At 34.9% G+C, this 19284-nt stretch overlaps 1 protein-coding gene across 1 annotated transcript in view; it reads left to right on the top strand.

Moving 5' to 3' along the window:
• The window catches only part of LOC144300640 (uncharacterized), a 114427-nt gene extending 95940 nt beyond the window's left edge, over window positions 1-18487 (top strand). Inside the window, exons 13-15 of the mRNA XM_077876927.1 lie at window positions 3404-3581; window positions 14732-14841; window positions 15732-18487. Of these exons, the coding sequence (XP_077733053.1) occupies window positions 3404-3581; window positions 14732-14826 (273 nt within the window). The 3' untranslated portion in view covers window positions 14827-14841; window positions 15732-18487. The remainder of the gene's footprint in view (window positions 1-3403; window positions 3582-14731; window positions 14842-15731) is intronic.
• Window positions 18488-19284: the final 797 nt, after the last annotated feature.

Raw genomic sequence — 19284 nt, 5'->3', positions numbered from 1 at the left:
TATAAAACAAAAAACAAAACAAATGTATAAAACAACCTTTATGAAGATGATGGGGGAAAAGTTACTGAGCTAAGAATCTTTGGAAATGAGTGTAGTATGTAGAACTAAAAACAAATGGGAACTGCACATAAGCACTGAATTCTAACTGATAAAGTTGCTCACCCTGGGAGTTTGGTTATTAATCTAATACTACTATAAATGTGTTTTGAAATGGAACAGTTATACAAATGAAAGATTACGGGAACCAATTTTCTCACTGTTGAAGTGGGAGTTTACAGATAAGCAGGGGGAAGAAGCTAGAAAGATCCATTTATAATCCATTAGAATTGGAGGTATCAGTATGAGCTCATGTTTAGCTTAATATAAATGTGAATGACTGCATATAGGAATATTTACCAATGTATACATATTCATAAGTTAGTATAAATGTATATATTTGTTTCTCTGTTAGATGAGAAGGCCTAGAAACCACAAAACCCCAGTAGCAACAAGAAGATCTGGTACTTAGATCTTTGTTTCTAATAACGTTCTCTAATAAAAGGATCCAGGGCCCTTTAGAAAAATGGCTGATTCTAGGACTGAGGCAGGGAATATGCAGAATTAACCTGAAGCATCTTGTAGTTCCAGAAAGTAAGAAAGTGTTCAAAATAGCCAACACACATACACACCCACACAGACATTGATTTATGAGACATTTCACTTAGGAATAACGGAAAGATCTCAGTGGCCAAACTTGAAACAATTTGAGCAACAGAATAAAGTAGTAGGAGTTAATAGCCTAAAGTATAAAAACAATTTTTTAAAAGATTTTATTTGTTCATTAGAGATAGACAGAGAGAGAGAGAGAGAGGCAGAGACAGAGGCAGGAGAAGCAGGCTCCATGCAGAGAGCCCGATGTGGGACTCAATCCCAGGACCCCAGGATCACACCTTGAGCCAACGGCAGGCGCTTAACTGCTGAGCCATCCAAGCATCCCATATAACCTGAAGTAGAAAGTAAATATTCATGAGCCCATAATAATATACATAAATCATGGAATAAATAAATGGGGGAAAAGAGATGAATCTCCTGTATAGAATTCCAGATAAATTATGTAAAATACTCTGCCTCCAAGGAGGTGAAGCATAACTCCTGCCCGTAAGTATGGTTTGCACATAGTGAGTTCTTTAGAGTACAGTATGAAAGGGGAAATAGGTAAAAATAGTGACTTTGCAGTAGAAATACCTGACAGACACCACCTTGGTCATGTGATCAAGGTCAACATCAACAGTGATAAGTCATGTTGGAAGCATGCACCCTTGATATGATATGATGGAAATGGCACCTTTTTTCTGTAACCTTCTTCCCAATATCTCATACCCCTAATCTGGTCATTAGGAAGGTATCAGACATTTCCAATAGTGAGGCATCCTACAAAATACCTGACCAGTACTCTTCAAAACTGTCAAGGTCATCAAAACAAGGAGAATATTAGAAACTTCCACAACCAGGAGGAGCCTAGAGACATGGTGACTATATATAATGTATCCTGGTTGAGTTTTTGACAAAAAAATGATTTAGCTAAAAATTCAGGAAATATCAAAGTATTAGTTAATAATATGTCAGCATTGGTTCATTAATTATAACAAATATGCCATAATAATGCAATATGTTAATAGAAAAAATAGGTGGAGATGTATGGGGAACTCTGTACTGTCTTCTCAATTTTTCTGTCAATCTAAAACTGTTGGAAAATAAAAATTCTAAGAAATAATAATTAAAGGGAGCCCCAGGGTGCACACTTGGAGACAGGTGAGAATTAAGATTCTATTAATCATGGCTAGAAAATTGCAGAGAATTATGTAACTGGGCAGATAATGTTAGAGGGGCATGAAAAATTATCTGAAGATAATTTAAGATCTATCTCTCTCACTCCTCTGATTAAAATCTTTCAGTGGCTCCCATGGTCTAAAGTAAGACTAGACTTTCTATGTTGCATGCAAACTGATACTACCTTTCTGGATTCACCTTCCTCTCTCTGTTGCTCAAGAACATCAAGCTTGTTTATATATATACTATACTACTTATTGCCTCTTACCCTTTGTTCATGCTGCCCTGTGCTTAAGATTTCTTACCTCCCACCCCTCTTTACTTAGCCTAGTTCGTATTTAACACTTAACTTCACCTTTTCCAAGAAGCCCTTCCTGATTCTCCTGAGTATAGTCCTTTTTTTCTCTCTAAACCCGAGGAGTCCCTCTCTATCCTATTGACCTTTATTATTATTATTATTATTATTATTATTATTATTATTTTATTATTATTGTTGTTGTTGTATGGTTATATGCTCTACTTTGCTATGAACAAATCAAAGCCAGAGTTTTATTTTTTACCCATAACAAGAACAGAAAATTCATATTGATACTCTGAGAGAGAAACAGATAACAGACACTCGGTTCTCGCCTAAAAGAAGCTCACATTTGAGGTTAGAGATCAGAATGTAACTATCTTTTAACAAAAAAATTGCATTGAAAATTTTAATTCATTTTCACAAACTTATTTTTTAGAACCCAATCTTATAAGAAAACTTTTTAAAGCACTAAACGGTGAAAAAGGTGAATTATTTTCTAATATTAGATGATACAGACCTTTAAAAGCAGAGAGGGTTCTGATGATCTGAAGGGTATGTAGATTATGCATAGGCACCAATTCTTGCATGTTTTGTTACAGTCTTTGAGTAATTTATGTGAATTATGTGAAATTTTTACCGGTAAAAATTCAATTCAGAGGGGTGCCTTGGTGGCTCAATTAGTTAAGCATCTGCCTTCAGCTTAGGTCATAATCTCTGGGTCCTGAGATGAGCCCTGTGTGTCTGGCTCCCTGGTCACCAGGAAGTCAGCTTCTCCCTCTTTCTCTGCCTCCCACTCTCTTGTACACACACACTTTCTCTCTCAAATAAATAAATAAATAAATCTTTAAAAAAAACCCTCAATTCAGAAAAATGCAGAATAGCACAGAAAATTGGTTTATGTTTAAATGTAAATGGATTTAGAATGAGAATTACCCTCTTTTTCATTATATAAGAGTATTTTTCAAAAGGAAAATTTCACATTTTAGTATTCTTTTCACCAGAGGTTAGTAACTCTGAAATGAAATAATACACTTCACTCTCCTCAGTTGAAGCTTCTTTGTTACTCAGTGCCTTTTGTCCAGGGCATACACCCTTGCCTCAGCCAAATACATGGTTTGTATTTCTGAATCTTATGGAACAGAGTGAAGCACATGGTACAATACATGTAAAAAGGTTCTGTATTTGTCATGAAAATTTGAAAATGAAACAAAATTATATTCTTGTGAAGTGACTGGTTTTAAATTCTGCCCTTTGGTGTTTGCTTATATTTATGAAATCATATTATATTGATCACAGGGTATAGGAGATACTGACTGTCATTTTAAAATTAAGAAGAACTTGGAAAATGCATCTATAAGCCTGGAATCCATAAAAAGCCCTGGACTGTTTGTTGGACTTCAGCCAGATGGACAGACAAAACCAATTATTTATACTAAGAATGGGAATGTTTTCTTCTATCCACAAGTCATCAAATGTATGTTTACTTTGAAATACTTCCATTTTGGTTTGCTTTGGATGCCTTTATGTCTGATAATTTCATCATGTTTTTACTTAGCAAATCTCTGCTACTAGCCTTTGTTGTTTTTGTTATTCAAGAAGCAGTGAAAAAGATTATGAAGATCATTTATCTCAAATTTTCGAATGTTTATGTTAGGTATAGAATTTTTACTATATTAAGCTCCTTGATAGTTTTGAAGTTTGTACATTTGTATCTGTGTGTGTTACAAGTTTGTATTTTGTTACTTAATGATATCTCCCTATGTAGTGTGGTGGGATTATTAGAAATATTTTGTTTAATTGCTATTAATTTTTAATGCTCACAATATAAAGTGAGATAGAAAAAAGATCATTACAGATGGGATTAGAATTAAAAATAGGATTTGGAAAAAAAAAGTGTAAGCATAGGATAGAAATATGAATATTTTGAAACTGGTTTCTTTCATATTTAAGATCAGATCCTCTAGCAAATTGCAGTGAAGATTTTAAGACTTTATTTAAACAATTTAAGCTTGGAATGTACTTGCTTGAATACAAAGCTTAATGAGGTAACTCCATTGTGTTCTTAAATTATCTGCAAATTTAGTTTGCTATCTAATTTTTGCCTGATGTAATCCCATGAACTTTAGCTTAATTAAAATCTAGATGACTTTCTTAGTCAGTCTGACTCTTACTTAACTTCTCTTTGCTTATCAAAGTCTACCTGTACTATATGTATATGTATATATATAGTACATATATATATCATTACATATATTCATATATACATTGTCCTACATATATATACTCCTACTGAAGATAGTTTAAATAAGAGCTTGATTTAACATGATGATATATCTGTTACTTAACTTTTCTTTGCTTATCAAAGTCTACCTGTACTATATGTATATGTATATATATAGTACATATATATATCATTACATATATTCATATATACATTGTCCTACATATATATACTCCTACTGAAGATAGTTTAAATAAGAGCTTGATTTAACATGATGATATATCTGGCCCTGTTCTCTGTGCTATCTGTCTCAATCCCTACTCAGCCTTTAGTTGCTATATTTAAAATTTTGCAAATTGTTGGACTAGCACACCTTATCTTACTGCCATCCATACCACCACTCCCTCCACCCTCTGTTTTTCCACAGACTGGCACAGAGTGGCACTCCTACTCAACAAAATGGGCATGCCATCTGTCTCCGGCGCACTACAGGGAAACAGATGACTTGAGAGAAAGGAAGATACAGGGTGGAGTAGAAGAAAAAGCAGTGAGAAATAGCTGTCAGGGGACAGCAGCCATGCTGGAAAAGCACAGGAAGAAAGGAGAATACAAAGGAAGGAGCAGTGGAGAAAAGATGAGAAAGCAGAGATAACAATAACTAGAAAAAAAGAAGAGTAGGAGAGAAAATAATTTGTGGCAATACATAAAAAAGAAATAATAAAAGGCCGTGTTTATCAACCTAAGGTATTAGTACCAATGGACACTTCCATTCTTCTTTTACAGGCGTTACAGTGTAGTTCTGTTACTAGAGTGTAGATGATTTGAGTTTTCTTCTCTATTTATTAGCTATATGATGTTAGTTAAGCAACTAACATCAGAGAGCTTTGGTTTCTGTGTCTGTATAACTGGGTGTAACAGTAATGCCTTCCTTATCTCCCCAGTAGAGTTGATAGGGATCAAGCAAGTAAGTGTATATGAAAGTTCTTGTTTCAGTACTAATATCTGACATTTGTAGGCAGTTATTTTATGCCAGACACTGACAAACATGGATTCTATCATCTGATCTCACTTTGGAAAGTAGATAAATTATTTCTTATGGTCTTTTTAAACTTCACTTTTATTATTTGATAATGTGTTTGAAAAAAGAATTGAGTATCTTCAGTGATTGTGAATTAACTTTAAAAGCTTACAGCCAGTAGGGCTGAGACTAAGTCGCCCATTGCTAGATTGATAGATGTCTGTAATCTGTTCATGTAACTTTTTTCCCCTTTATCATTTATATTATACAAAAAAAAATGTTTGATTTTTTTCTTTTCTTTTTTTTAAAGATTTTTATTATTCATGAGAGAAGCAGAGACATAGGCAGAGAAAGAGGCTCCATGCAGAGAGCCTGATGTGGGACTCGATCCCTGGACTCCAGGACCACACTGTGGGCCGAAGGCAGGCACTAAACCGCTGAGCCATCCAGGGATTCCCGCATGATTTTTTTTCTATGAAAGTGTGTTGTATATATTTATCCACCTTTAAGTATACTAAAAGTATATTTTTAGCAAAAAAAAATAGGGCTTCAGGCCTAGATACATATAAAAAACAATATTAGGGACGCCTGGGTGACTCAGCGGTTTAGCGTCTGGCTTCTGCCCAGGGTGTGATCCTGGAGTCCTGGGATCCAGTCCCACATCAGGCTCCCTGCAGGGAGCCTGCTTCTCCCTCTGCCTAGGTCTCTGTCTCTCCCTTTCTGCATTTCTCATGAATAAATGAATAAAATCTTTAAAAAAAATACAACAACAACAAAAAATTAAAAACAGCAACAACAAAATACAAGTCTTATATGCTTTTTTACTTAAATGGTTTTCATCAGCTCTCATAGATTTACATCATATTTTCAAGTGAGTTTTATTAATGCATTTACTACAAATTATTTAACTAATCCCTTAATGTTGGCTATTTTATTGTTTTTTTGTTATTATAAACAGTGTTGGGATGATCATTCATGTACATACATATTTTTGCACTGATCTGAAATTTTTTCATAGCATAAATTACCAGAAGTGAAAATGTTCCCTCAATTTCAATAACAATAGACTTCTTACCTCTTGCCCTGACTTTGGGCTATCATTTGTCAATATGAGGTCTTGTAAATTGTCCTTGTTAGATGCAAATTCCTGTGATGAATGAGTGTTCCCATCTGGATTAAACCATGAAGATACTCATGGATTTTTGTTTGTTAGATTATGGAAGTAAGTTCCAAGTGAATACTAGATACTCATTGTAAATATCTCTTTCACTTAAAAACAATGAATGGGACGATTTTCTTTTTTTTTTTTTTTTTTTTTTTTTTTTTTTTTTTTTTTAAGGATTGATTTATTTATTTCAGGGATACATGTACCCATGTCATTTAAGTGTCTGCCTTCAGTTCAGGTCACAATCTTAGGGTCCTGAGATTGAGCCCTGAGACAGGCTCCCTACTCAGCAGAGGGTCTGCTTCTCCCTCTCCCTCAGCTGCTTTCTCTGATCATTCTCTCTCTCACTCTCTCTCTCATGAATGAATAAATAAGTAAATAAGTTTATTATTCCCTGCTCTTACCAGTTGTCCACATTGGCACATTTGGCGATTTTCGAACATACTCTAAAGCTATAGGCCTCAGCTCTGTAGAGATTGCTACTCCTTAAAGGCTTATTCCAAGGGACTACAGACTTTCAAATTAAAAGGAAACTTAAAATTCTTAGCTCTGTACCTGCTCACTGACTATTTTCAATCTGTAAAAATGACTACAACACCACTTTGCTTGATGTGATATTTTAGCTCAGTACATTATGTATGGCTCATTATATATCTTGTCATTGTATGAGAATTCAAGTACCTGGATAGTGACATGGACAAGTGAGGGGTAAGATTCTGTCACTCATGGATTCTGCAGGAAGAAGCAATTAATAGAATTAAAGGCAGAGAACCCATTTTGTAGGAAGTGGTAATAATATGTATGAAGATACTTGCTGATATGGCTTTCAAGCAAGAATCCTTGGAACATTACTGCAAGTCAGCTGACCTTTTGTGGCTTTGGCTGACATTTTCAGGGTTCAGGTTATCTTGAGGAAGTATGTTCTATATGTTACCTGTTAGTATTCTTAGAATCTTGGAAAAAGTTGATCCTGAAGTTTTGCCTAGTAGTTCTCTCTCCCTGCTGCTGTAGACACCCAGGTTGACCAAGAAGCATCTTTTTTTTCCCCCCTAATGCAGTGACTCTGGGTGGGCCCTGAAAGGCTCCTGGATGCAAGCTAGTCACCAGAAAGACCCAGCTATGATTCAAAGCTTGGTATTTTTAACTCCATCTCTACAGCCTTCAAAGACAGGAGAGAAGCTGGATGTGGAGTTAAAATTTGATCATACCTATGTGAGGAAGCCTCTGTAAAATCCCCATAGTATGGGATTTGGGAACACATTTACATACTGGGAGGATGAGGTACCCAGCTCAATGGGGACAGAAGTGCCCGCACTCAGGGCCCTTCTAGACCTCACCCTGTGTATCTTTTCATCTGACAATTATTGATATGCTTTGTCATATCCCTTATTTTTTTTTTAAGATTTTATTTATTCATGAGAGACACACAGAGAGAGGCAGACACCTAGGTAGAGGGAGAAGCAGACTCCCTGTGGGGACACCAGGATCATGACCTGAGCTAAAGGCAGATGTTCAACCACTGAGACACTCAGGTGCCCTGTCATATCCTTTAATAAACTGGCAAACATAAATAAGTGTTTTCTTGAGTTCTGTGAGCCACTCCAGCAAATTAACTGAACTTGAGGAGGGGGTTGTGGCAATCTTCAATTTATAGCTGATTGATCAGAAGTGCAGTTAACTACCTGGACTTGGGATTAGCATCTGAAGAGGGAGATGGTCTTTTGGAACTGAGTCCTTAACCTGTGGGATCTGATGCTATCTCTAGGTAGATAGTGTCAGAATTGAATTAAATTTTAGGACACTCAGCTGGTGTTGCAGAACTGTTTGTTGTGGCTAAAGCTCCTACACATTTGGTGACCAGAAGTGTTGGAAATGAAATGTTCTGTATGAAAGCAAAGGAAACACAGGAGGAAAGAAAGAATAGGTCTCTCTTACTCAAACATATGAAAATGTCTTGCCAAAAAGTAGGGCTTCTTTGAGCTATCTAAACGTGTTGACACTTTGCTTCCACATCTTTCCATTTAAGGTATGTGAAACTCTTGAGCCAGATATTGATCAGAAAACTAATAGATTATTGGGTCCTGTTATTTCTCATAACAGTGAAAAAAAGCCACAAAATGGATTTTTCAGTAAGTTTGGAGTTCTTATGGTCTTGTATGATGTCTATAAGCACTTAACATTCTATGTGATGTTAAGTTGAGAAAATATAACCCAAACATTTTTGAAGCTTTGTCTGTTAACATTGGCCTTCTAATGACTAGCATGGACTTGAAATACTCCCCTAAGTTCCCTCCTGTCAACTGAGTTAGAAGTTATCTTGTGTAATTTGTTGAAGCTTTCCTGATCATTGAGTACCAAACAGTAATGTTGATTCCCATTATATCCCCTGGATACAGTATAGTACCTGGCTCAGGATAGGTTTTTGAACCAATGAATTGTGTAGCATAAAATGAATGAGAGTACATGTCAGGAATGTTTGGGTTTTATTTTCATGTGCTAGTAGTATGTTTCAAATTAAATTAATTAACATCTGAATCTCTGTTTTGTCATCTGTAAATGAGAGTAAAAGCATTGCATTACAGTAAGAACTTTTAGTGTGAATCAGCAAGCCTTTTGAAATTGAGTAAACATATTTTGAGTAAATTGTGGGCAAATATACACAAGTGTGCAGTTGAAGTGGGAAGCTCATGACCTTTAGTTTTCAAGGGAACAATGACTTAGAAAGTGTTAAGAACTCTCTATCTTAGAGTTTTGTGAAGAACAGCAGAATATTTACTTTAAAGTTTATAATAGTTCCCCAGATCACTTCATTGTTTTTAGAATCTGGTCTAAATATTATATATGATGGGTTGAGCCTACCCTATACCAAGAATAAAAACAAATATCCCTTAAAACTGTTGAGAGTTTTCAGTTGTTTGTATTTCATTACAGATATAGAGCAGCCCGGCTTCATAGGTTTTTTTGTTTTGTTTTGTTTTTTGTTTTTTTTAAACAACATTAACTTTTCTTCATAGTTTTCAGGAAGGTAGAATGGAAATTGTTAGGCATCCATATGAATAAAGGGACTTGGGGGATCTCTGATTGGCACAGCGGTTTGGCGCCTGCCTTTGGCTCAGGGCGCAGTCCTGGAGACCTGGGATCGAATCCCATGTCGGGCTCCCGGTGCATGGAGCCTGCTTCTCCCTCTGCCTATGTCTCTGCCTCTCTCTCTCTCTCTCTCTCTCTTCGTGTGTGACTATCATAAATAAATAAAAATTAAAAAAAAATAAAGGGACTTGGATAGGGGAAGAGATGATTGTAGGAAGAGCACAGTAAAGTTGCACTTCAGAAGACTTCAGCAGAGATCTTTCTGTGGGGAAGTTACCTTTGTCCCCAAGCACGTACCTCTGAGTGTATGGCCCTGGCCTCCTTAGAAGCACCTGAGCTTGATATAAGTTTCTTTACACACTGATTGGTCTGGCAAGGCTCACAATCACATGGAGGCCCTGCATGTGATGACACAATCTTGTTGACTGGGTTTACCCACCAAACAGCTAGAGGTTTGAAAGTACAGCAGGGTATTTCACTCATAGGTTGAGACCACTTATTTACATCCTGGTTAGGCCTCTTGCTAGCTGTGTGCTCTGATAGCACTTGTATCAAATGTCCATTCTCTGTAAAATAAGAATGAAGGGTTCCTTAAATCAGTGCTGGTGTGTGAATTACAGGAGTTAATATATAATATATAAGATACTTATAATAGTGCCTCATATACTTACTGAGTATAGTACTCAGTAAGTACTATACAAGTATTTGTGTTTATGATTATTAAAGAAAGTGAGTTCCTCATGGTGAATTTTTTTTCAACACAATTGTTTTAAAGACTTCTTTAAAAAACAGTTTAAGGTTCACAGAAAAATTAAGGGGAAGGTATAGAGATTTCCCATATATCTCCTGCCCCACACATGCATAGCCTTCCCCATCAACATTCCCTACTGGATGGTATATTTTTACAATTGATGAACCTACATTGACACATAATTATTCAGAGTTTGTAGTTAACATTTTGGTTCATTCTTAGAATTGCATATTTTGTGGGTCTGGACATATGTATAATGGCAATTTATCCATCAGTATGGTATCTAAAGTGAAGTAAGTCAATTGGAGAAGGACAAACATTATATAGTTTCATTCATTTGGAGAATATGAAAAATAGTGAAAGGGATTAAAGGGTAAAGGAGAGAAAATGAGTGGGAAATAGAGAGGGTGACAGAACATGAGAGACTCCTAACTTTGGGAAATGAACAAGGGGTAGGGGAAGGGGAGGTAGGTAGGGTGTTGGGGTGACTGGGTGATGGGCACTGAGGGGGGCACTTGACGGGATGAACACTGGGTGTTATACTATATGTAGGCAAATTGAACTCCAATAAAAAATATAAAAAATATGGTATCTAAAGAATATTTTCACTGACCTAACAATCCTTATATTAATTGATCTTTGAATGTTGAACTAGCCTCACATACCTGAGGTAAACCCTGCTGGGTCTTGTTATATTAATCTTTTTACAGATTGTTGGATTCAATTTGCTAATATTTTGTTGAGGATCAGTGAGTCTATGTTTATCATTGTTCTATGTTCATCATTGGTCTATAGTTTTTTCTTGTGATGTCTGTTTGGTTTTTGGTATTAGGGGCAATACTGACCTCATAGAATGAATTAGGAAATAGTCCCTCTTTTTCTATCCTCTGAAAGAGATTGTAAAGAATTGGTATAATTTATCCCTTAATTTTTTGGTGTGCAGTTCACCAGGGAACCCATTTGGGCCAGGTACTGTGTGTTTTAGAAGATTATTTAATGTTGATTCAGTTTCCTTTTAAGACTATTCATTTTGTCTATTTCTTCTTTGTGTGAGTTTTGGCAAATGTGTCTTTCAAGGAATTGGTCCATTTTTATCTAGGTTATCAAATTTGAGAGCGTAGAGTTGTTGATAGTATTCCTTTATATCCTTTTAATGTCCATAGGATCTGTAGTGATGTCCTCTCTTTCATTTCTAATGTTAGTAATTTGTGTCCTTTCATCTTATTTTTCTTAGCTTGACTAGAGACTTATTAATTTTATTTATCTTTTTGAAGAATCAGTTTCTGGTACATTGATTTTCTCTATTTTCCTCTTTTCAGTTTCATTAATTTCTGCTCCAATTCATCATGGTATATCTTTTATAACTTAAATAGAATTGCTAGATTCCTGGAGGAGATAATCTTCTCATTCCCTCTTATAATCATGTTGGACAAATCATTTAACTTCTCTGTGACTTGGTTTCTTTATAATTTGTTTTAATTAATAGTGTCTTAAAAATTTATAATAAAAGTCATTGTTCCTACTACTATTTAGCTGAAATTGCTTGTGTAGCAAATCCTTTAAACTTCTTTATTCTCTTATTCATGAATCTTACATTCACAGTACTATGAACCCTGTATGTAGGAGAAGGTGTGAGATCTGGTTTCATGTGGTTATACATGATCAGTTATTATACTGAGCCCATAGAGGAGGTTCTCAATGGGTATTTGGAAGCTCTGCTCTGTTCGTTCCCATTGTTCCAGAGAATAAGCCCACTCTTATAATTCCATATAATAACAATACAGTGTGCTTGATATTATTTAAATAATGTTGGATCAATATAACTTGTGACTTTCCACTAATTTTATTGTACTCTTTTTTAGAGCATTGAGGTAACAGTGAGCATATTCAAGTTTTATAAATATCATAACTGAGACTTAAATTGTACTTAATGTTTGTCTCCTCTTGCTCAAATTGTGCTTAAAGTTTGCCTCCTTTTGCTCAAATTCCTAGTTTCATGGCATTAGTCACCTTCTTATACAAACCATGAGGCTCAGGTATCTGTAACCTGAAAATAATCCAGGACTGAAAATAGGTCAGATGTTACATTTTTACTATAATAAGAGGAATTTCTTTCAGGTTCAAGTCCTTTGGAAGTTTTTATTAAAGTATGTTTGGAAAATTAATTTTTCACTTCATACTAGTCTGCTAAGATCATTTGAGTTTTAGAATATAAATGAAATACTGTCATATACCCAGTTCATCAGATCCTGAATATGTACATTATGATCTTATGTAGAAAAATATGACAAAAAAAAAGAAAAATATGACAAAAGTATATTTTAGATAATAAAATAGATTTCATGGATTTAAATATATATGCCATAACAGCATGGCACATAACTATTGTGTTTTAATTTATTTTACCTTTTAAATAGCCCATATTCAATAAGCCAAAAGTTTTTTACAAGTTAACTTTTTGTAGTTATATAGCCTTTCTGTCTGGTTGATCTTGATACTACTAAGCTTTTGGATATAATGAGATGCTATCTGAAGTGAACCAATTAATCATTCAGTACCAGCTAGACAATTCTGTTCACCTTTATCATAGGTTTTATTTTATACTGTTTGATAAATTTTCACTTTCCTTTTTAAATTGTGAAACTGAGACGAAGAGAGCACACTGGTAGGAGTTACTCCAATTCAGAGTAGGCTGTGAATCCACTGGATGACCATTTGGTGTTTAGATTTTGGACCTCCAGCTGTGACCCACATGGCTCAAAGGCCAAGATAGGCAATATCCTTTACAGAAGAACAGATACATCTGGGATGACCTTTCCAGAAAATGTCTTCCAGGTCCTAAATTTCCTACTATTAAGACAACTATTATGTTTATAAAAATATTTGACATTCATTTTTCAGAATGAGGTAAAATCTTGAAAAGCCAGTGTGGGAGGATAGAGAGATAAGAAATGCTTATTCCCATTTTACAGACCGCTTAGGCTGGCTCTGTTGTGCAGTCCTTTCTGTGCTAGGCACCCTGTGCATGCGTATGTTATAGAATTCATCAATATATACCAGAGGTCATTGTTTATATGTCCTCCCTCTGGGCTGTAACCTCATCAATGTCAAAGCCATGTGTCATGCATTGATTTATTCTTATGCTTATGGCAGTGACTGGGAGACAGTTTATTTTCTTTTTGTAAATCCTGGATTTCTACATTATTTGTAAATAATTTAGTCCCTTAATTATGTGTCCCTTAATGTACTGTAATAAAATGGATGCTGAATTATATTTAGGAATCTTTTTTTATTCTTTTCTCTTTAAGTCTTCATATACTCTCAGTGGATATATTTCTAATTATTTATGATCTTTTAAAAAACATTTTAAAGTCTCTTTATTAACATCATCTCCAGTGTCTTAAGCATTGCTTTATAAATAAACCATATAGGAAAACTTACGTTTTATAGAGTTTGGTATTTAAAAGATTATTATTGTCTGAAATTAATATCAAATACTTATAAGGATATATATGGCAATATGATCATGAGCAATTCTTTAGACATCAGTGTTGTATAGTCAGTGCCATCACTCCATATGATTAAGTGTTGCTGTTTTCTGTTAACATACTGATGAGATCATTATGCCTTCTCACGCTAACGTATATTTTATGAGTCATCTTAAATTATTGACTGCAACTACAGTATTAAGAAGTAGCTGATATTATTTACTGTGGGGAATCAGACATCTATATAATTTTTTGTTGCTGATGAGATTTCTAACTATGGCTGAACTCTAAGAATGAAACACAAACAACTTATACTTTGAAATCCTAAACACAAATAGCACTTGTGAGCATATGCTGTAAAATTGGAAACATTATAGGTAGGCTGGAGAAATCTATTCCTGAACAAAATACCAAAACACTTGCTTCTAAATAAAAGGCAGTAAAATAGCTAATGCTTTCTTCATTTATATGTATATGTATATTTCTTTGATTTTTGTATTTCAGTAAGGTAACATAAAATGTTTGAGTGATGATTTAGTCCATTTCCCCTTCTGAGGAAGGCAAAGTACCAGATTATCAAAGGAGTTTCTGTTTAGAATCTGTAAGAAAAACATCTTGAATAAGTTACTTGATTCATACTGTGGTATTAAATTATTGCTTGGATTTACAAAGCAGTGAATAGATTTTATAGGAATACCATTCATGCTCAGCCGGCTGCTAAGAATAAAAAGTCATTTTCTGGTAACTGTGTAATGCAGAGTGAAAAGATTTGACTAGGCATTGAAATGAAGACAATAGCAAAACTTAAACTTGCATAGCTGAACATATGGTGAATTTTCTGAGAAGAAACGAATGATTTTGAGAGGATGGCATCTTTTAAAATCTTAATTTCAGTTGGCAGAGAAAACCCGATGGGTATGTCAGCAACACCCAGCCAACAGGAGGAAAAAAAATCCATGAGTCAAAAAACCAGCAAGAAACTCTACTAGAATCTTCAGTTGCAAGTAAGCAACAGTTTTTCCCCCTTTCTTTTGGTTTGTCTGTATTGCTTCTTTGTGGCCACCCCAGGAAGAACATCAAGTTATTTTTAAAATATAGGGTATATTATCGCACATGAATTTGCTTTTAAGTTGTTATCTTGCTTTTTTATGCTTTGGTTTTATATCACAAAGAATATATAAGGGTACATATATAAGGGTACCTGGGTGGCTCAGTTGGTTGAGCATCCAACTCTTGATTTCAGCTCAAGTCATGATCTCAGTGTCATGAGATCCAGCTGGGTGAGGGGCTCTGTGCTCAGCAGGGAGTCTGCTTGAGATTCTCTCTTCTTCCCCCTCTGCCCCACCCCACACTCATGCTCATGTGATTGCTCTCGCTCTCTCTCAAATAAATAAATAAATATTAAAAAAAGAATGCATATGTATTAAAATGTGTTTATTTCTTTATCTTGAATTCAATGTTCACTCTAGAACAATGACTCAGTAAGAAGAAATTATTAAATTATGATACCTTATTGGACTATCATGTGCAAAATATTTTATGAATAATTTTTTAAGAATAACAGCAAATTCTCACTAAAGTATACGTAATGAAATAATCTGTTTCTCTGATATAGAAACTGAGGCATGAATAAAATACTGTAGGCCTCCGAGGTTTGAATTTTTAGTTTCTATCTCAGTCTGATCATTTTCTTGCTCTTAAATGTATTACTTTATCTCTGGGAAGTATAATAAATGATATCTAACAAATTCTTTACATCAGAATCTAGTGATCTTTCGGTGGACTACTGTCTCTGGACCATTTAAAAAAACATTTTGAGAGAAAAATTATAATGTTACTTTTTAAAAAGTGCTTTTTGAAAATTAGTAATTGGGTGTGCTCTCTTTTCTTTCAGATAGTAACAGAAAATAGATGTCTCATGCTGACAACCTTATAATACGATCACATCAACCAGAGGGAAGAGAAATTAGCCTTTTGATTCTTGCTACATTGGATCAGGCCCAATTTTATATTTCCGTGGAAGAGTGTGACAAATCACACTTCATGAGAAACATGTGCTTAGTTAAAATTTTTCATGGAAGGAAAACTCAGTCCTGTGTCAGGAAGTAATGGCACCTAAATCTGGGATGGCCACCTCAAGTAAAATTTGACTTGGTTAAAAATAACATACTAGCTGAAATTCCTAGAAATAGATACTTTGTTTATGAGTAGCAAAATGCTGAAGATGAAATATTCTATATATGCTATGAATATTTGTCTATTCTAGTAAAAATATCTTTAAAAAGTTAACGATTGTTAAATGTTTTTAAATTTAAGGTGTACCATATACTGATTTATCTATATATTGTGCTATGCAATATGTATGTAATATATGCACTATGCATCAGTGCACCTCTATCACATCACATAATTATATTTCTTTTTTGTAATGGGAATAATTGAGATCTAGTCTCTTAGCAAGTTTGATGTTTATAATACAATATTGTCACCTATAATCACAATACTGTATATTAGATCTTTAGGTCTTATTTACCTACTAGTTGTAAGTTTGTACCTTAAACATCTCTTCTGTTACCACTGCTAACCCCTTGGTAACCACCATTTTGCTTTCTGTTTTTATAAGTTTAGCTTTTATTAGATTCCACATATAAGTGATATCATATAGTATTTGTCTTTGCCTGACTTATCTCACTTAGCATAACATTCTCAAGGTCCATCCATGTTGTTGCAAATGGTAGGATTTCCTTCTTTCTCATGTATTTCACATCTTTATCTATTCATCTGTTGATGGGCACTTAGATTGTTTCCATGTCTTGGCTACTATGAATAATGCTGCAATAAACATGGAAGTGCATCTCTTCAGTATCCTGTTTTCATTTCCTTTGGATACATACTCAGAAGTGGAGTTGCTGGGTCATATCGTAGTTCTATTTTTAATTTTTTGACAAATCTCCATACTGTTTGACATAGGGGTGCTACCAATCTAAACATTCTCACCAGTAATGCACACAGGTTCCCTTTTCTCCATATTCTTACTAACATTTATCTCTTGTCTTCTTGATGATAGCCATGCTCACTAGTATGAGGTGATCTTGTCTTGATTTGCGCTTCCCTGATGATTAATGATATTGAGCATCTTTTTATGTACCTGTTGGCCATTTTGGTATTTTCTTTTTTGAGGAAAAAAAGTCTATTTATTCTTCTTTCCATTTTGTAATCAGATTGTTTTTCTGTTCTTAAGTTGTATCCGTTGTTTATATGTTTTGGATACTAACCCCATTTTTTACATTATTGTTAAATTTTTAAGAATTGGAAAGTATAGGTTTTAGAATGAGGCTGAAAAGGAAAATGATAAAATTAGGCCTCATGGTAAATATAAATCTTTTCAAAACATTCTTTCATATAGTAAATTATCAGATATACATTCCATACCTACTAAATGTCATGTAAGGAAATACAGTGATAGGCAAAACAGACTTGGTCTCTGACTTCTTGAAGTTTACACTCTAGTGAGCCAGATAAATATCAATCACACGAAAAAAATAAGGTTAAAAACTGACAGATGTGGGAAACATTGAGGGCATGCTAGACACAAAATAAAATTTGAGTTTTTAATTAATTATAAAAAGACTTGTAAATCCTTTGTTTTTTGCTCTAATTTTTTTTAAAGATTTTATTTATTTATTCATGAGAAACACAGAAAGAGAGGCACAGGCACATGAGAAACACAGGCAGAGGGAGAAGCAGGCTCCAGGCAGGGATCCCAATGTGGGACTCGATCCCGGGACTCGAGGATCACGCCTTGAGCCAAAGACAGACGCTCAACTGCTGAGCCACCCAGGCAACCCTTCTTCTGAGTTTTCATTTAAAGTCCAGTTAACAGAATGATATCAGGTTCAGGGGTATACAATATATTGACTCAGCATGTCCATATGACACCTGGTGCTCATCACAACAAGTGCACTTCTCTGATAAAGGTTTAGTATCCAAAATATAAAACTCAACACCCCAAAAATGAATAATAAAATTAAAAAATGGGCAGATGACATGAATAGATGAAGAGATGATCAGCATCACTTATCATCAGGGAAATGCAAATCAAACTACAATGAGATATAACCCTATACCTTATCAGAACGGTTAAAAGACACACACACACAAAATAGGTGTTGGCAAGGATGTGGAGAAAGGGGAACGCTTTTGGACTGTTGGTGGGAATGCAAACTTGAGCAACCACTCTGGAAAACAGTATGGAAGTTCCTCAAAAAGTTAAAAATAGAACTACCCTGTGATCCAGCAATTACACTGCTAGTTATTTATTCAAAAGATAATTCAAAAATACAGATTTGAAGGGGCACTTGCACCCCAGTGTTTATAACATCATTATCAACAATAGCTAAACCAAGGGAAGAGCCATTGACTGATGAATGGTTAAAGATGTGGTGTGTGATTTGCTTCACCGTGGATGGAACTGGAGGGTATTATGCTGAGTGAAGTAACTCAGTCAGAGAAGGACAAACAGTGTATGTTCTCATTCATTTGGGGAATATAAATAATAGTGAAAGGGAATATAAAGGAAGGGAGAAGAAATGTGTGGGAAATATCAGAAAGGGAGACAGAACATAAAGACTCCTAACTCTGGGAAATGAACTAGGGGTGGTGGAAGGGGAGGAGGGCGGGGGGTGGGGGTGAATGGGTGACGGGCACTGAGGGGGGCACTTGACGGGATGAGCACTGGGTGTTATTCTGTATGTTGGCAAATTGAGCACCAATAAAAAATAAATTTATTATAAATAAATTTAAAAAAGATGTGTGTGTTTATGTGTATAATGGAATATTACTCAGCCATCAAAAAGAATGATACCTTGCCATTTGTGATGACATGGGTGGATCTAGAGAGTATTATGCTAAGCGAAGTAAGTTAGTTAGAGAAAGACAAATACCATATGATTTCATCCATATGTGGAATTTAAGAAACAAAACAAATGAATAAAGGGATAAAAGAGAGAGAGGAAAACCAAAAACAGACTTTTGACTATAGAGAACAAACTGATGTTACCAGAATGGAGGTGGGTAGGGGGATAGTTTAAATAGTTGTAGGTCCTTTGTTGTAGTTAATGGTAATATAGTAGGAGTGGAGACTGGGACAAGAAGTGAGGAAAGGGAGACTGAGTTAAATTTGTTAATGAGCTGTTTAAGTCACTGACGTAACACAGACTTTGGACTTGGACATGAAATCCTGGAAATTCAGATGATAAAGCTTCCCTAATACAAATACCATCTACAAAATCTCCATGATTTGTTTAAATGTTGCTTCTCTGTAGTAGAAATGGTTTTTCCATGACTTTAGATGGGAAAAAATATCTTCACATATGAATATTACCTAGAAGATTCCCATTTATTAGTAATTAGATCGTGACTGACTTTAGTTGTCTTCTACCTCTCAA

This window comes from Canis aureus, chromosome 28 (genome assembly GCF_053574225.1).
Source record: "Canis aureus isolate CA01 chromosome 28, VMU_Caureus_v.1.0, whole genome shotgun sequence".
Lineage (NCBI taxonomy): Eukaryota > Metazoa > Chordata > Mammalia > Carnivora > Canidae > Canis > Canis aureus.
This window is presented reverse-complemented; position numbering and strand designations above follow the sequence as displayed.